Raw genomic sequence first — 13438 nt, 5'->3', positions numbered from 1 at the left:
GTCCAAACTTAAATGGACTACAAACGGCTGAATAATGGCATCAACAGCGATCTGTCTGTCAGAATTCTTTAGCACTAATTTTTTAAATTTTACAGTAATGTTCGCAGCTCTGTGATGCATTATTGAGGCAGTAGAGATTTGCAGAGCAGCATGGTAATGTTTAGCAGGTATAATGTTGACCACCATCTTTGAGTACGTTCCATTATCTATATTACAATACTGTAATACCATATAGTACACCAGAAAAAGGTTTTGTATATCTCGATACATAAGTTATTTTTGATACATAGGGCATAGGATATTTTGTTATATTTTTTCACACTCTGGGCTCATTTTTCACTGCAATTTAAAGTTCTGCACCTTTATAAAAACAGCACAACCATGACTGGAAGTAGGGAAAAATGTCTTTTGTGTGATAAAACAATTTATAATGCCATTAATCTAAAAAAAAAAAAGAAAAAAGGAAAACCCTGGCAAATTGAATATCTTTTTTTTCTTTACAAAAGCTGAAGAAAATAGAATCAACATGTACAAAATTTTTCTGACAGGTGTTACCAATACTCAGGAAAAAAAAGGAAAATGATGGTGATGTTAAATGCTACAGATATTTAACTATTAACTTCTTTATTTGTCTCCCATCTGCTCTGTGTAAACACAGCCTTCAGTTCAGCCCAGTGTTCACTGATTTAGTTTTTTTTTTGTCATTTATTGTTGGGTACAGTCAAATCAGACTTGGAGTTGCACTAGGGTCACAGAATTTAATTTTACAGAATTTTGTTTATGCAGTGGATTTATTTTAGCAAAACTTTCAATGAGGCATGTAGGGTATGGTGATTTCGATTAAATGTCACAATTTTCGGCTTAGTTTTGGTTATTTTTCCTGACATGATGCATTTGCATGCAATCGGAAAGTTCAAAACCATATGATTCTTTCTGTTTTCACAGTCTGTGGCTCTGACATGGTGTAATTTTAGATTTTTTTTTTTTTAAACCAAACATGCCTTTCAAATCCACTTTTGTGATTTAGGTAGTTTACCCTGTATTTCATCTCCAATCTATCCCTCAGGACTGCAGTACCCAGTGCATCGTGGGTAACCCTCCCTACCTCCTGAACCCTCAGATCATTGGAGCAGAAGACGACTACTTCGACTCCCAGCAAGAACAGGTATCTGAAGAACTGTGCACAAACAAATGATTGACTGTTTGGACATGATGCAGAATGTTCCACCTGATCGTCCTGTCATGAACTGATCTCTCCTCAGATTGATGGACTGTGTAGCTGTTTCCAGAGTATTGACTTGCTGAAGTCACGGCCGGCTCACCTCGCAGTCTTTCTACATCATGTGGTCTCACAGTTTGATCCTGCTCCTCTGGTACAAACACACAGATATTGTACTTCCAAAGCTGTTTATGTGGTCTGAATTTTGTGGGTTGATGTCATTGTGTATATACCATAGACTTAAAACAGAAAAAAGCATACTGTTACTGTTTCACACCGTAATTCCATTTAAACTTCATTTAAATGGGTAAGACTGATGATTTTCAAAATTGTTCTTATTGTGAACAAATCTCATTAAAAAAAATAAAATTACATCTTTCAGTACTTTCTTGCGTCTACATTTGACATCAGTGGTTCCTAACATCGACTCCAGTTGGTTCTCATTGAAAATCTAAAACTTTTAAAGCAGCTCGTAAAACTTCTTGCACCAGCTAGACACTGTTGATTTTATTCAATGCTATGCAGGTTTTGGATTCAGAGTTAACACTTTTAAGTTGCATGCAATCATTGTTAATTTTTGGATTTTTCATGAACTGCACAAAAATATAAAGTACTACCAGTCTTTTCTTTTAAATATAATTCACATTGGTAGTTATAACATAAAGAACCAAATCAACAGTTTTATCCAATGAATTATACATAGTTCAATGGATAGTATCTACCATTCGAACACAGGCGTGTTTCTAATGGTAGATATATAGATATCCCATTAAGAATTAGTCGTTTCGAACTAGAATAGTCATTTACCACATTAACAATGTCTCAACTGTATTTCTGATTAATTTTATCATCATTGACAAAAAACTGCCTTTCTTTCAAAAATAAGGACATTTCTAAGTGAAGCCAAACTTTTGAATGGTAGTGTATGTAACTATAATCATTGGTTTCAGATTTGAATGTCAACAGAAACTGCATCTGTCCATGCTGACCTTGAATAATGTGTTTTTACAGAACAGAATCATGACAAGTTTTTTGTTTGATTGTATAAGTTCCATCTGTGTATTGTTTATTGTACTAATAGTGTTGTTGGTAATGAATGCCATTGAAAATGACAAATTGTATACCCATTGATATGCAAAGTAATATCATCAGTATCAGTGTAGCAAGACACATGTTTAACAAAAAGAGAGATTTGAATTAGAGTGGGGAAATTCTATTTCATTGTAAATGGAAGTGGGCCAAGCATTGAGCCTTGAGGAATACCATCACTGATCTGAAAAATGCTACTTTCTGATGTAATGTGCATTATTTGTGGTTTGAGGCAGTAAAACACTAAATCAGATGAGGAACTACACAATGACAGTGATTAAAAGCTCTTACTGTCCTCCTCTTCCTGTTAGCTGTGTTTTCTCTACGCTGACATGCACAAGCAAACCAGCTCCAAAGAAAGTCGACGCTTCTTCATGGAGTTTCACTCACTCTTCATGGATCGAAACGCTGTAAGTTTTTGGTTTTCAATCCTCAATCAACGTCTCTTAGTGTGCTCTTTCTGTATTCTTGGATTGTTTCTATAGCTATAGAGGTAATTCTCATTCTATTGATGGTGGTCTTTTACAGAATCTTAAAGTACCAGTACCGGAGACAGTTGCAGCTGAGCTAGGTAAGATAAAAAAAGACAAGAAACTGTGATCTATGATGAGAGGTGCTATACACTAAGTTCTTGCTTTGATTTACAGATTTGATTGTCAGACTTTCTTATGCTGAGAATCACAAACATCATCTTGATCGAACAAGGAATGTTGATCCCACGATGTAGCTTCATGTTTTCAAGGATGTTATCGTTTCCGCTGTCTGAGAGTCATTCCAAGGTTTTATTGTCAGTGTCCAACCATTTTCACAAAAGCACAAACTGTATGTGCCATCTAGAAAACTCAAAGCATAAACTTTCTGAAATTAATTTAGAGTTTATGTAAAGACATGGTCTTCTTGTGCTTCCAGTCGTCTCCTCAGTGTCGATTGTACATATTACAGGTAGACATAGTATACAAGAAGCTTCATTATGCGTCATAAATAACTTGTGTCACCAAATACTGACTCTGTGAAATAAAGGATTTATCATTTGGCAGCTTCGACTCCTTCATCCTCATGTCTCCTTCTCAGCTAAGTTGCAAGGAAGACATGGAAGTGACCGAAGCAAGGAAATGCATTAAAAAAATGAAATGCATCTGTAATTTCTTGCAGAGGAGGAAAGATCACTGAATTATTATTTTTCCTTTAGGAACATGTGCTTGCCCAGCAGTTTTTGTGGAGTCTTAGCATGATATGATTTTCTGTCTATAAAGGTGATATTTTGTCCTGTATTTTGCACCAAAATAAAGTCGATGTAGCATTCAGATTGAAAAGGGTTCATCCTTTGAGGAGCATAAGTGTAATCAGTAAATTAAATTACAATGTACAATTTAGCCTCTTATTTCTGCCATTTCTTACTGTTATATCGTTGCTCTTTTTTTTGGTTGAGCACCTTGTAACTCCAGTTTTTAAAGGTGCTTTAAAAATACAGTTTGGTATTTGTAATATTTTCTCAGTTGTTCCCTATTGTGCCTTTAGAGAAAAAGTTTTGCAACCACTGTCAGAGCACTCCACGTTTTCTTGTGTGGCTGCTCCAAGAAACTCTGGTTAAAAATCTCCTAAAGTTGCAGGAAGCTGCTGGTGTAGTCACTGTCACTTTTTTTCAGTCATCCAATCACACAAGTGGGTTTGTTGCCTTGGTAACCTCGAAGATGTAAGAAAAGCTTGTTCTGGCTATTGGTTGTGCCACCAGGTGAAGCCTCTTACTGTACTGTGCGTGAACTTCTGTGTTTTCAAGCAGAGAGCATTGTGGGAGTTTAGCTACTGAAGGGGCACCATGACAAAGTCTTCTGTGATGCCTAATGACTTCTTTCTACTCACTTAGTGTTGAACTGAGACTCTGATTCTACATTGCTGTAACAAAACCAGTGACTAATAGAATACTGTTTTCGTGGTGTTTTCTCACATTCTTTCGTAAAAGAAGATGTAGTCAAAAAAACATTCATATATTAGAGCTGATACCAATAACTTTGGAATTGCTGTGATGAATCTGAATATGTGAATCATGAATGCAACATCAGACCTCTTATTCCAGACATGTAAAAATCTGTGCTACCGTTCAAAAGTTTGGGGTCACCTAAACAATTTCATGTTTTCCATGAAAAATCACACCTTTATCCATGTGCTAACATAATTGCACAACGGTTTTCTAATCATTAATTAGCCTATCAACTCAATTCGCTAACACAATGTGCCATTAGAACACAGGAGTGATTGCTGGAAATGGGCCCCTGTGTCCCTATGCAGATATTCCATTAACAATCAGCTGTTTCCAGCTAGAATAGTCATTTACCACATTAACAATGTCTAGACTGGATTTTTGATTCATTTATATATTTATCATTTAGATAAAACTGCCTTTCTTTCAAACATAAGGACATTTCTAAGTGACCCTAAATTTTTGAACAGTAGTGTATATACCTTCGTGTTTCAAACTTGTTTAGGTTATTATGTTTCTGTGTAAGGAAACATGAAGACAGGGTTTGCAGAAAAGCTAAGAACTGACTCTGCACATATATTTCATGGAGCTTTGTCATGTCAGGAATTGTTCACGATTCATGTTTTTGTACATATTTTGTTAATTATAATTCATATATTCTTGCAGTTGGTTTATTTAGCTTGAATTAAGAGTTGCGATAAGATGTTCTGCTGTTGACTGTGTTTGGTTTGTGTATGTCAGAGAAGCGGAGATTGGAGTTAATCCCAGAGGAGTTGTGTAAACAGTACACTCAGGCACTACAGGACACACTGTTACCGGACCTGCACAAGAACCTGGAAGACTTCAGGTAGCTCAGCTGTCCGACCCATTTATACAACAATATTTCAATATAAGTTTTACTTGCAGAAACCTGTTACGTGCTTATCAGAAGGTGATAATTCTAGGCATCATAAAGAGCAGTTTGTGTTGTTGTGAGTGCAGACAGAAGCGAAGCATGGGTCTGACGCTGGCCGAAGACGAGCTGTCCAAGCTGGACTCGGATCGAGGAAAAGACCAGCAGGCCTTGGAGAAGGAATGTTTCTGTGCTGAACACATCCTCACCAAGATAGAGGACATCCTGTAAGTCTCTGAGAGCATATTTATCACCACAAAGACTCGGTTGTGTGTGTTTCTACTCTTGTATTCCTCTAATGATGGTGTGTGTTGTGTTGCAGGATGACGTCGCAGCCCTCAGAAGAGGAGAAGTGGTAACAAGAGCGAGTTTTCTTTTAAATTTCTTAACATCACTCAGCTGCAGGACAGTCAATGTGACATATTTTTGGAGAAGTGTTTTACTTTCTGTTCTTTTATTTTACTAAGATTTAATTTTGAATTAATTCTCAGCATCTAAATGTTAAAGTCATACTGAAAACAGCAGTATGAGCTACTTGAATGTCATTTTTTTTAATTAAAATATAAAACTGATAATATGAATGTGTAGAAAAATGTTAGGGTCATTACTGAATTGTTGAAACCTGCATTTGATGTTTGAAACTTGTAAAGAGCAGCTAAAAACATGCATTTTTAACCTAGCATTATTAAGTACCATTTACTATAGTATGTGTAATGTAGTTTTATTTATACTTTCTTGCTTTTTAAAGTTATTTATATTTACTGGTTTTGTTTTGCATCTTACTTATTTTTTAAATGTTTTTTATTTACTATTTTATTTTTAATCTTCTGGAACTTTGAGCTGCATATGTTGCATGAAAGTTGCTATGCATGATAACAACTGCAACAACGACAAGTACTAGTATTATTATTCTTATATAGTAAATAAAGTGATGTTTTTTATTGTGTGTGTTTCATGTTGCAGCCAAACAATGCAGTATGTGATTCTGACCTATATGAAGCATCTTGGAGTGAAAGTGAAGGAACCTCGTGGCCTCGAACACAAACGTGCACGCATCAATTTCCTGCCCAAGATTAAGGTGAAAAGCTGTCTTTTTCATGCACATGCAGACATTAAACGCAATCCTGCTTGATAATATAATCACAGTGCAATTCTATTGGAGCCTATAGCCTATAAATTCAATGATCTGACAGTGAATAACTTGTCTTTCAAAGTCAGTATTTCCAGGAGAAATATGTTTTACTTGTTTACAAGCAGAAAAGTATCAAGCCTGAGAAGGAAGGTGAGGAGAAGGTGAAAAAGCCTCGATTTCCCAACATCCTCGGCCCACCTCGGCGTCTGAGCAGAGTCGACTCCACTTCAGGTGGGCAGTAAACTGCAGCTTAACTCTGAACTCCCAAAACTAGCTGGCAGGTTTAAAAGGCATTTTGTCACCAGTGTTACAGCGTTCATCAGAGCCAGAAACTGTAAAAATGGAACAAATCAGGATTCAACTTTCCAACGGTCCTTGAACTACTCATCTGTGGCGCACCGTTCCATCAAGAGAGTTAAACAAATCTAAGACTTAGTTTGTGATGTTTAATCAAGAAAATTATAAAAAAAGTCACCAAAATAAACAGTTTGCATTAGATTCTGTAAAAAACAAAACAGAACAAAAAAATAACAGAAATAGTCTGTGCTACTTTGTGCAACAATGACATCATTAATGACTCACCTGCGACCAGCAGTCATGTGACCAAAATTCAAGGACTTTTCGACTGAACTGCAGGTTGTGTTTACACCGAGCAGATAGAAGACAAGGAAGGAAACAAATTAGAAATGTAAAAAATAAAATATCTGTAGTACGTGGAGTTAACATTATTTATCTAGTGTCAGGATGTCTGTGGGTACTTTTGCACATGTTGATTTCATATTTTTTTCAGTTTTGTAAAATAAATAATCAACAAATTTTAACTTATTTTTTCAGATTTATGGTAATATCATTTTGTTAAATAGCATAGAAGAAATTTTTAAGTTCTCTCTGCTTCTATCCACTGCTTCCATAGAGGTGCAGGACTTTATAATACAATGAAAAATGAACCAACAGTGAGTAAAAACATGTCAGGAGTTAAAAAAAAAAAAAAAAAACACCCAGGAACTGCTGGAGTTCAGAGGCAAAACACTTGAGTATATTGTGATACAGGCTGCAGAATATGGATCTAACCCTTTAGGAAAACCAATGTGGGAGTGAATTTCTGTATACCGAATGTGCACAAACTTAAACAGTTTTAGTGTCTGTTCTGTAATTCTGTACTTGTTAACCTGATTCTTTTCTATCTTTGTATTCGTGTTGATGCAGTTGGAAAAGCCGTGGAGCTCAACAAGCAGCGCTCACCAAAGCTCACCCAGCCGGCGTTCGGCATCCCCGAAGTGTCGGACTCTTCCGCCTCAAGTTCTGGACGGATCCGAGCCAATCAGCTGAGCGAGGGATCGGACACCAGCATCCAGTCTTTACCTTCCACCACCTCCCCGACCCACAGCTCCCCCGGAGGTCAGACGCCCGACACCATCGCACAAGAATCAGACTCCAGTAAGACCTTTGTTCCTCTTCACTGTCAGTAGTCCTGTTTATTTTGTATTTCTCTTGACTGAATAGAGTCAAAGCATGTGGGTAAACACTATAGCAACAAGTAACTGTGGGTTAAGTATTGGGACAGTTATGTCTTAGGTCAGTCAGTTTGTCAGATTTTTTCTTGTCAGATTGTTTAAATTGAATAACTTTCAGAATTATTACCTGGAGGAAAGATTTCATGACTCTAAAATCTCCTCTCAAGCTGTATTTTGAGGATTATTCTGCTCTTAGTAATACTGCTATTACAGCACTTGAGAAAAAGCACCATTACAGCTATTACAACTATTTTCTTTTAGCCTTTCATAGTTTTTTGTTAAAATGTTCCTAATTTCAACTTTATTCCCTCAAAATATCCCATTTTTTCCTGAAATCTCAAGAGTCTCTATTTCTTAAGTGGCTGTAATCCTTTGTTATACACGATACAATCTACTGAGTAAATCAGATGCAGTCAGAGTCACATGACAAATCATTTAATTTCAGTTAAATGCACCAAGATTACTACCAATGTACTGTTCTCAGGGTTAAAATATCGTTGTCAGATTTGTATTCCCGTCTTCATTTCCTCATTTTTGTTTACTGTTCTGTCCTTTACTCTCCAGATGTCTCTCCGTTCAGCATGCAGCCCAAACAGACTGAAGGTCCGCAGTCAGGCGACCACCAGGACAGCGTCTCCAGTCCGACCGGCAACCAGTTTGACTTCATTCCCTCAAATATGGAGCAGCGAGAAGAAGATCAGGAGGCCTTCAGGTATTTACAGAGTTTAGTTTCTCTCCCAGCAGTCCTGGATTGCAGGACTCTTAGAGGTTAGATGCTGCTAGGAGAAAGTTATTAATGACATTGTGTTAAAAGAGACAAAATCCCATAGTCCTGCTTTACAAACATTCAGCCTTTATGTATCATGTTTGGGTCTCTGTTATACTAGAGAACTAAAATCACGTCACAGATGATGCTGTGAATGAGCTGTGTGTGGTCACTGCTCTGTGGGAACCCTTAAACCTGCTGGCAGGGTTTGAAAAGCATGTTATTATTAAAAAATTGCCAAAATGAGCAGCATTTATGAGAGCCAGACGCTGTAAAAACAGAAAGAGTCATCTGTTTCTGAGTGGTCCTTGAACTACTCAGATATGGCTTTAATGTTCTGTCAGGAAAAATAATCCAACCTAAGCCTTAAAATGTGATATTCCCATAAAAATCACTTTATCCTACATGTCTCATTTACAAACTCGCCAAATTTTTAAAAATTGCTCTAACCAGATTCGGTGAAAAACAAAAAAATTCTGCACACCTTGGGGCAACATTAAAGCCATTAGTGACTCAGCTGTGACCAATAGCCATCTGGCCAAAATTCAGTTTTTTTTTGAGTGAACTGCAGGCAGCGTTTAGATGGGAAACAAGTACAGACACAAATTAAAAATGTAAGTAATAAAATATCTAGAGGATGTAGAGCCACAGTTTGTTCTCATATGGGTAACACCTGTGAGCATTTGTTGAACATAATGACTGCAGGTTTTACATTTTTTTTTTTTGCAAAATACATAATTAAAGAAATTCTAATTTTAATTTTTGATGTCATAATCATAAAAAAAGGTCAAATTTCTTTGATTATTTTTTTTTTACAAACAATACAAACACCTGCAATGTTTTTTCCAGAGATGTTACCAAAATTAACAGTGATTCTACATACTAGAGATAATTAACTATTTAGATGTATTTTGTTCCCATGCTTGTCTCCTCCCTGTTTTGTGTCAACACAGCCTTTTTGGAATAAATCTCAGTGTCTAAATGTTAAACTCATACTGAAAACAGCAGTTTGAGCTTCTTGTGTGTTTTGTTTTTTGTTTAAAATATAAAATCGATCATATCAGTGTGTACAAAAATGTTGATAAATTGTCAAACAGTTACAAACATCTTTGGAACCTAGCCGCTTTTTAGTACCATTTACTACAGTATATGTGATGTCCTTTTATTTATACCTTTATATAGTCATTTATATTTACTGGTTTTACTTTTGCATCTTATTTGTTTTTTATTTTATTTTTAATCTTCCTGCACTTTGAGCTGCATTTGTTGCATAAAAGATGCTATTCAAATTAAGTATTATTATTATTATTATTATTATTATTATTATTATTATTAATAATAATAATAATAATAATAATAATAATAATAATAATAATAATAATAATAATAATAATAATAATAATAATAATAATAATAATAATAATTGTAGGTTTTAAACTTTTTGTAAAAATAGATGAAGAAATTCAACTTCGATTTTTTTTAATGTCAGAATCATAAAAAAGAAAAAAAATTACTTTTATTTTTTATTATTTTACAAACAATCAAAACACTTGCAGTATTTGCAGTGTTACAATACTAAAAAAATAACAGTGACTCTATTTAGATTTTAGATTTATTTTGTTCCAATGCTCGTCTTCTCTCTGTTCTGTGTAAACATTGCCTGTAGTTTAGCTGAAAAGTCCCTGAATTTTTGTCACAGGACTGTTGGTTGTAGCTGAAGTACAAATTACTTTTCAGTTGTGCTGGGAAGTGCAGATTATTTTTTTAGTTTTTTACAGAATCTGGTGAAAGCAAAGGGCTTATTTTTGGTTTTCCTTAGAAAGTCTCCTTAGCCTGAGACTTTATTAATCCCTGGAAGGAAATTGTTACAGCAGCATGAATATTCAATAAAGGGGTAAACAATAAGACAACACAGGGTATTAGGGTATAAATTGAAGTTAAAATAAAATAAGATAAAATAAAGTGAAATAATATAAAATTAATGAAATATAATATAGAAAAAATCAACAGAATATGCAGGATTGACACAATGTGCAAATGAGACTGTGCTTGGATGTGCAAATGACATAAGAACCACACACATGATACATACAAACTTTTTACATTTTCTGGCTCTGATGGTGCCATTTTGGCAGTTTTTCAAAAGATAACGCATTCTTTTAAAATCCGCTGGTGAGCTTTGGGGTTGAGAGAGTTAATCAGTTAATTAAATAATCATTTCAGCTTGAATTTAATGGTTGCTATGCTACAAATCATCCGTCACAGCGCCAGAGAATGCAGGATTCATTTTATCAAAGTAACGATGAAGCATATGTTGATCATAACACTTGTTACTGCTTCGTGCAGTAAATACAGATTAAAATGACAGGAAAGCTTGTACCTGCTTATAAAATCTCCCATGTGGCCCTCTCTCCTGCCGCAGTAATCTTTTTAATGGCGTCTCTCTGCTTTCGGCCGGCAGCAGGATGGAGGTGCAGTGTTCAGTGAGTTCACCCGACATCCAGAGCGAAGACGACCAGGCCGGGGAGGTGGAGTGTCAAGAGGATCCTCTGAACTGGCAGCAGCTGGTCAGTCGAGATGTTCTGGCCAAACTAACGCCACAGGAGATCAAACGGCAGGAAGTGATCAACGGTGAGTCGCCCGCGTTTCGCGCTTTGCAGAATGTGGCATGAAAATGAGGAAACGAATGTTGAGTTTGTCTCCTGACTTGACTTCGTCCATCCACCCTGTAGAGCTGTTCTACACTGAGCGTGCTCACCTGCGCCGGCTGAAGGTGATTGACTGTGTTTTCTACCAGCGGCTGAACAGAGACGGCATCCTTCCACCAGAAGACATCAAGCACATGTTCATTAACCTGGAAGAGATCATTCAGCTGCACGGTAACAACATTCACACGCTTTAAAACCCTGCTGGTCAAAAGCACCAAACATGAATCATGGACCTCGGAAAGAATTATTTGTAACCTCAGGGATAATAAAAGAACTAAAACATTTTGACTTGATATTGATATTATTGTTATTTTCCGTTCTTTATTGAAATTGCCAATAAATCACGCAGCTATGTATGTTGAGATCAATAATAGCAGTGATCGTGAGTGATGTACCAGAGCTCAGTCTACAAATGAAAAACAAATAGAAAAGCTGCACAGTCTTAACCCTCTGAACTCCAAGATGAGTTTTTTGCTCCTGTCACATTTTTACTTGCTGTTGGCTCATTATTACCTGCAATATGAAAACCTGCACCTCTATGGAAACAGCTCAACCTTGACTAGAAGTAGAGAGAAGTTAGAAATGTCTTTTGTACAGTATAGTAAAGTACCGATGCAATAAATCATTCTAAGAAGGGTCAACAGTAACTGAATTTGCGTGATGATTCATTTAACAAGGGGCTGCACAGTGACGTAGTGGTTAGCACTTTCGCCTCGCAGCAAGAAGATCCCTGGTTCGCGTCCCGGCTTTCCCGGGATCTTTCTGCATGGAGTTTGCATGTTCTCCCTGTGCATGCGTGGGTTCTCTCCGGGTACTCCGGCTTCCTCCCACAGTCCAAAAACATGCTGAGGTTAATTGATTATTCTAAATTGCCCGTAGGTGTGAATGTGAGAGTGATTGTTTGTCTTTGTATGTGGCCCTGTGACAGACTGGTGACCTGTCTAGGGTGTCCCCTGCCTTCACCTGAGTCAGCTGGGATAGACTCCAGCCCCCCCCCATGACCCTAGTGAGGATTAAGCGGTGTATAGATAATGGATGGATGGATGGATTCATTTAACAAAAAAGGAAAAAAAATGGAATCAGGATGTAAAACATTTTTCCAAATGTCTACAGGTGTTAACAATATGGGAATAAAATGGTATGTGCTATAGATATTTTACTATTTACATTTTTAATTTACTTGCGCGCGCACACACACACACACACACACACACACACACACACACACACAAAAAAACACACACAGCCTGCAGTTCATCCTAATAGTCTCTGAATTTTTGTCACATAGCCGCTTGTTACATCTAAATCAAACTTTACTTCTCAGTTGTATTGAAGAACACATAATTTTTCTTTTTTACCGAACCTGGTTAATACAAACATTTTATTTTTGGCATTTTTTTTTTAATGAGTGTGTAGAATTAAGTGATTTTAATAAAATATCAGGGTTTTAAGCTTAGTTTTGATTTTTTTCCCTGATGGAATTACATTCACATGACGCTTTACTACTACTCTGCTACTCTATTCTAAAAAGATATTTCTTCTGTATACTGTTTTTGAGCCATTCTGCATTTATTTTACTCCTTATAATTAATGTAAAAGTAACTTATGTCTGAATTCCAGAATGCCGTCACTTTAACAGTCTCGTGAAGCAGCAATGTTTTGTATCGTGTCTGAAAAGAGTTTAAGATGAAAAGATTCAGCTGCAGAGTTTAGATCTGAAAGAGTCCAGAATAAATGAAACCTCAGCTAGATGATCTCATGGTCAGTGCCAGACAATTTTGTAATTTCTAGGTTTTTCTATGTGTTTTATTATTATGTTAGGAGTAACTAAGTTGTTACTGAGGACAACAGTGAGGCTGTTCTTATTTCAGAGTTTCTTCTTCTTGTCCTCCACAGTTTCTGTAACAGAACAAATGACAGCGATCAGGAAGAGGAGCGAGACGTCAGTGATTGGTCAGATCGGAGATGATCTCTTGGCCTGGGTAAGACTGAAGTCCATTAATTATCCCCTGACTTCTTTTTTTGTTTTGTTTGAGCTTTTATTTTATTTTGTTGTGTTTTTTACACAGACTTGTGTTTTAGTCATTGCCATATGGGTTGTTGTTTTTGACTATGTAGCACTTTGGTCCACCTCTAGTTG

At 36.4% G+C, this 13438-nt stretch overlaps 1 protein-coding gene across 3 annotated transcripts in view; it reads left to right on the top strand.

Annotated features, from left to right (window-relative positions):
* arhgef12b (Rho guanine nucleotide exchange factor (GEF) 12b) overlaps positions 1-13438 on the top strand; it is a 63143-nt gene that overhangs the window by 35585 nt on the left and 14120 nt on the right. For 2 of the 3 annotated variants that reach the window (XM_023273629.3, XM_055017375.1), the window contains 14 exons: positions 1067-1165; positions 1263-1373; positions 2620-2718; positions 2837-2879; positions 5028-5133; positions 5268-5405; positions 5501-5533; positions 6142-6256; positions 6436-6541; positions 7517-7747; positions 8389-8536; positions 11052-11221; positions 11323-11469; positions 13195-13280. In XM_023273629.3, coding sequence (XP_023129397.2) covers positions 1067-1165; positions 1263-1373; positions 2620-2718; positions 2837-2879; positions 5028-5133; positions 5268-5405; positions 5501-5533; positions 6142-6256; positions 6436-6541; positions 7517-7747; positions 8389-8536; positions 11052-11221; positions 11323-11469; positions 13195-13280 — 1632 coding nt within the window. The remainder of the gene's footprint in view (positions 1-1066; positions 1166-1262; positions 1374-2619; positions 2719-2836; positions 2880-5027; positions 5134-5267; positions 5406-5500; positions 5534-6141; positions 6257-6435; positions 6542-7516; positions 7748-8388; positions 8537-11051; positions 11222-11322; positions 11470-13194; positions 13281-13438) is intronic. The other variant, XM_023273630.3, reaches the window with a different exon arrangement.

The sequence above is a fragment of the Amphiprion ocellaris genome, chromosome 14 (genome assembly GCF_022539595.1).
Source record: "Amphiprion ocellaris isolate individual 3 ecotype Okinawa chromosome 14, ASM2253959v1, whole genome shotgun sequence".
NCBI lineage: Eukaryota > Metazoa > Chordata > Actinopteri > Pomacentridae > Amphiprion > Amphiprion ocellaris.
The sequence above is the reverse complement of the archived record's forward strand: the minus strand, read 5'-3'. Positions and strand labels throughout refer to the sequence as shown.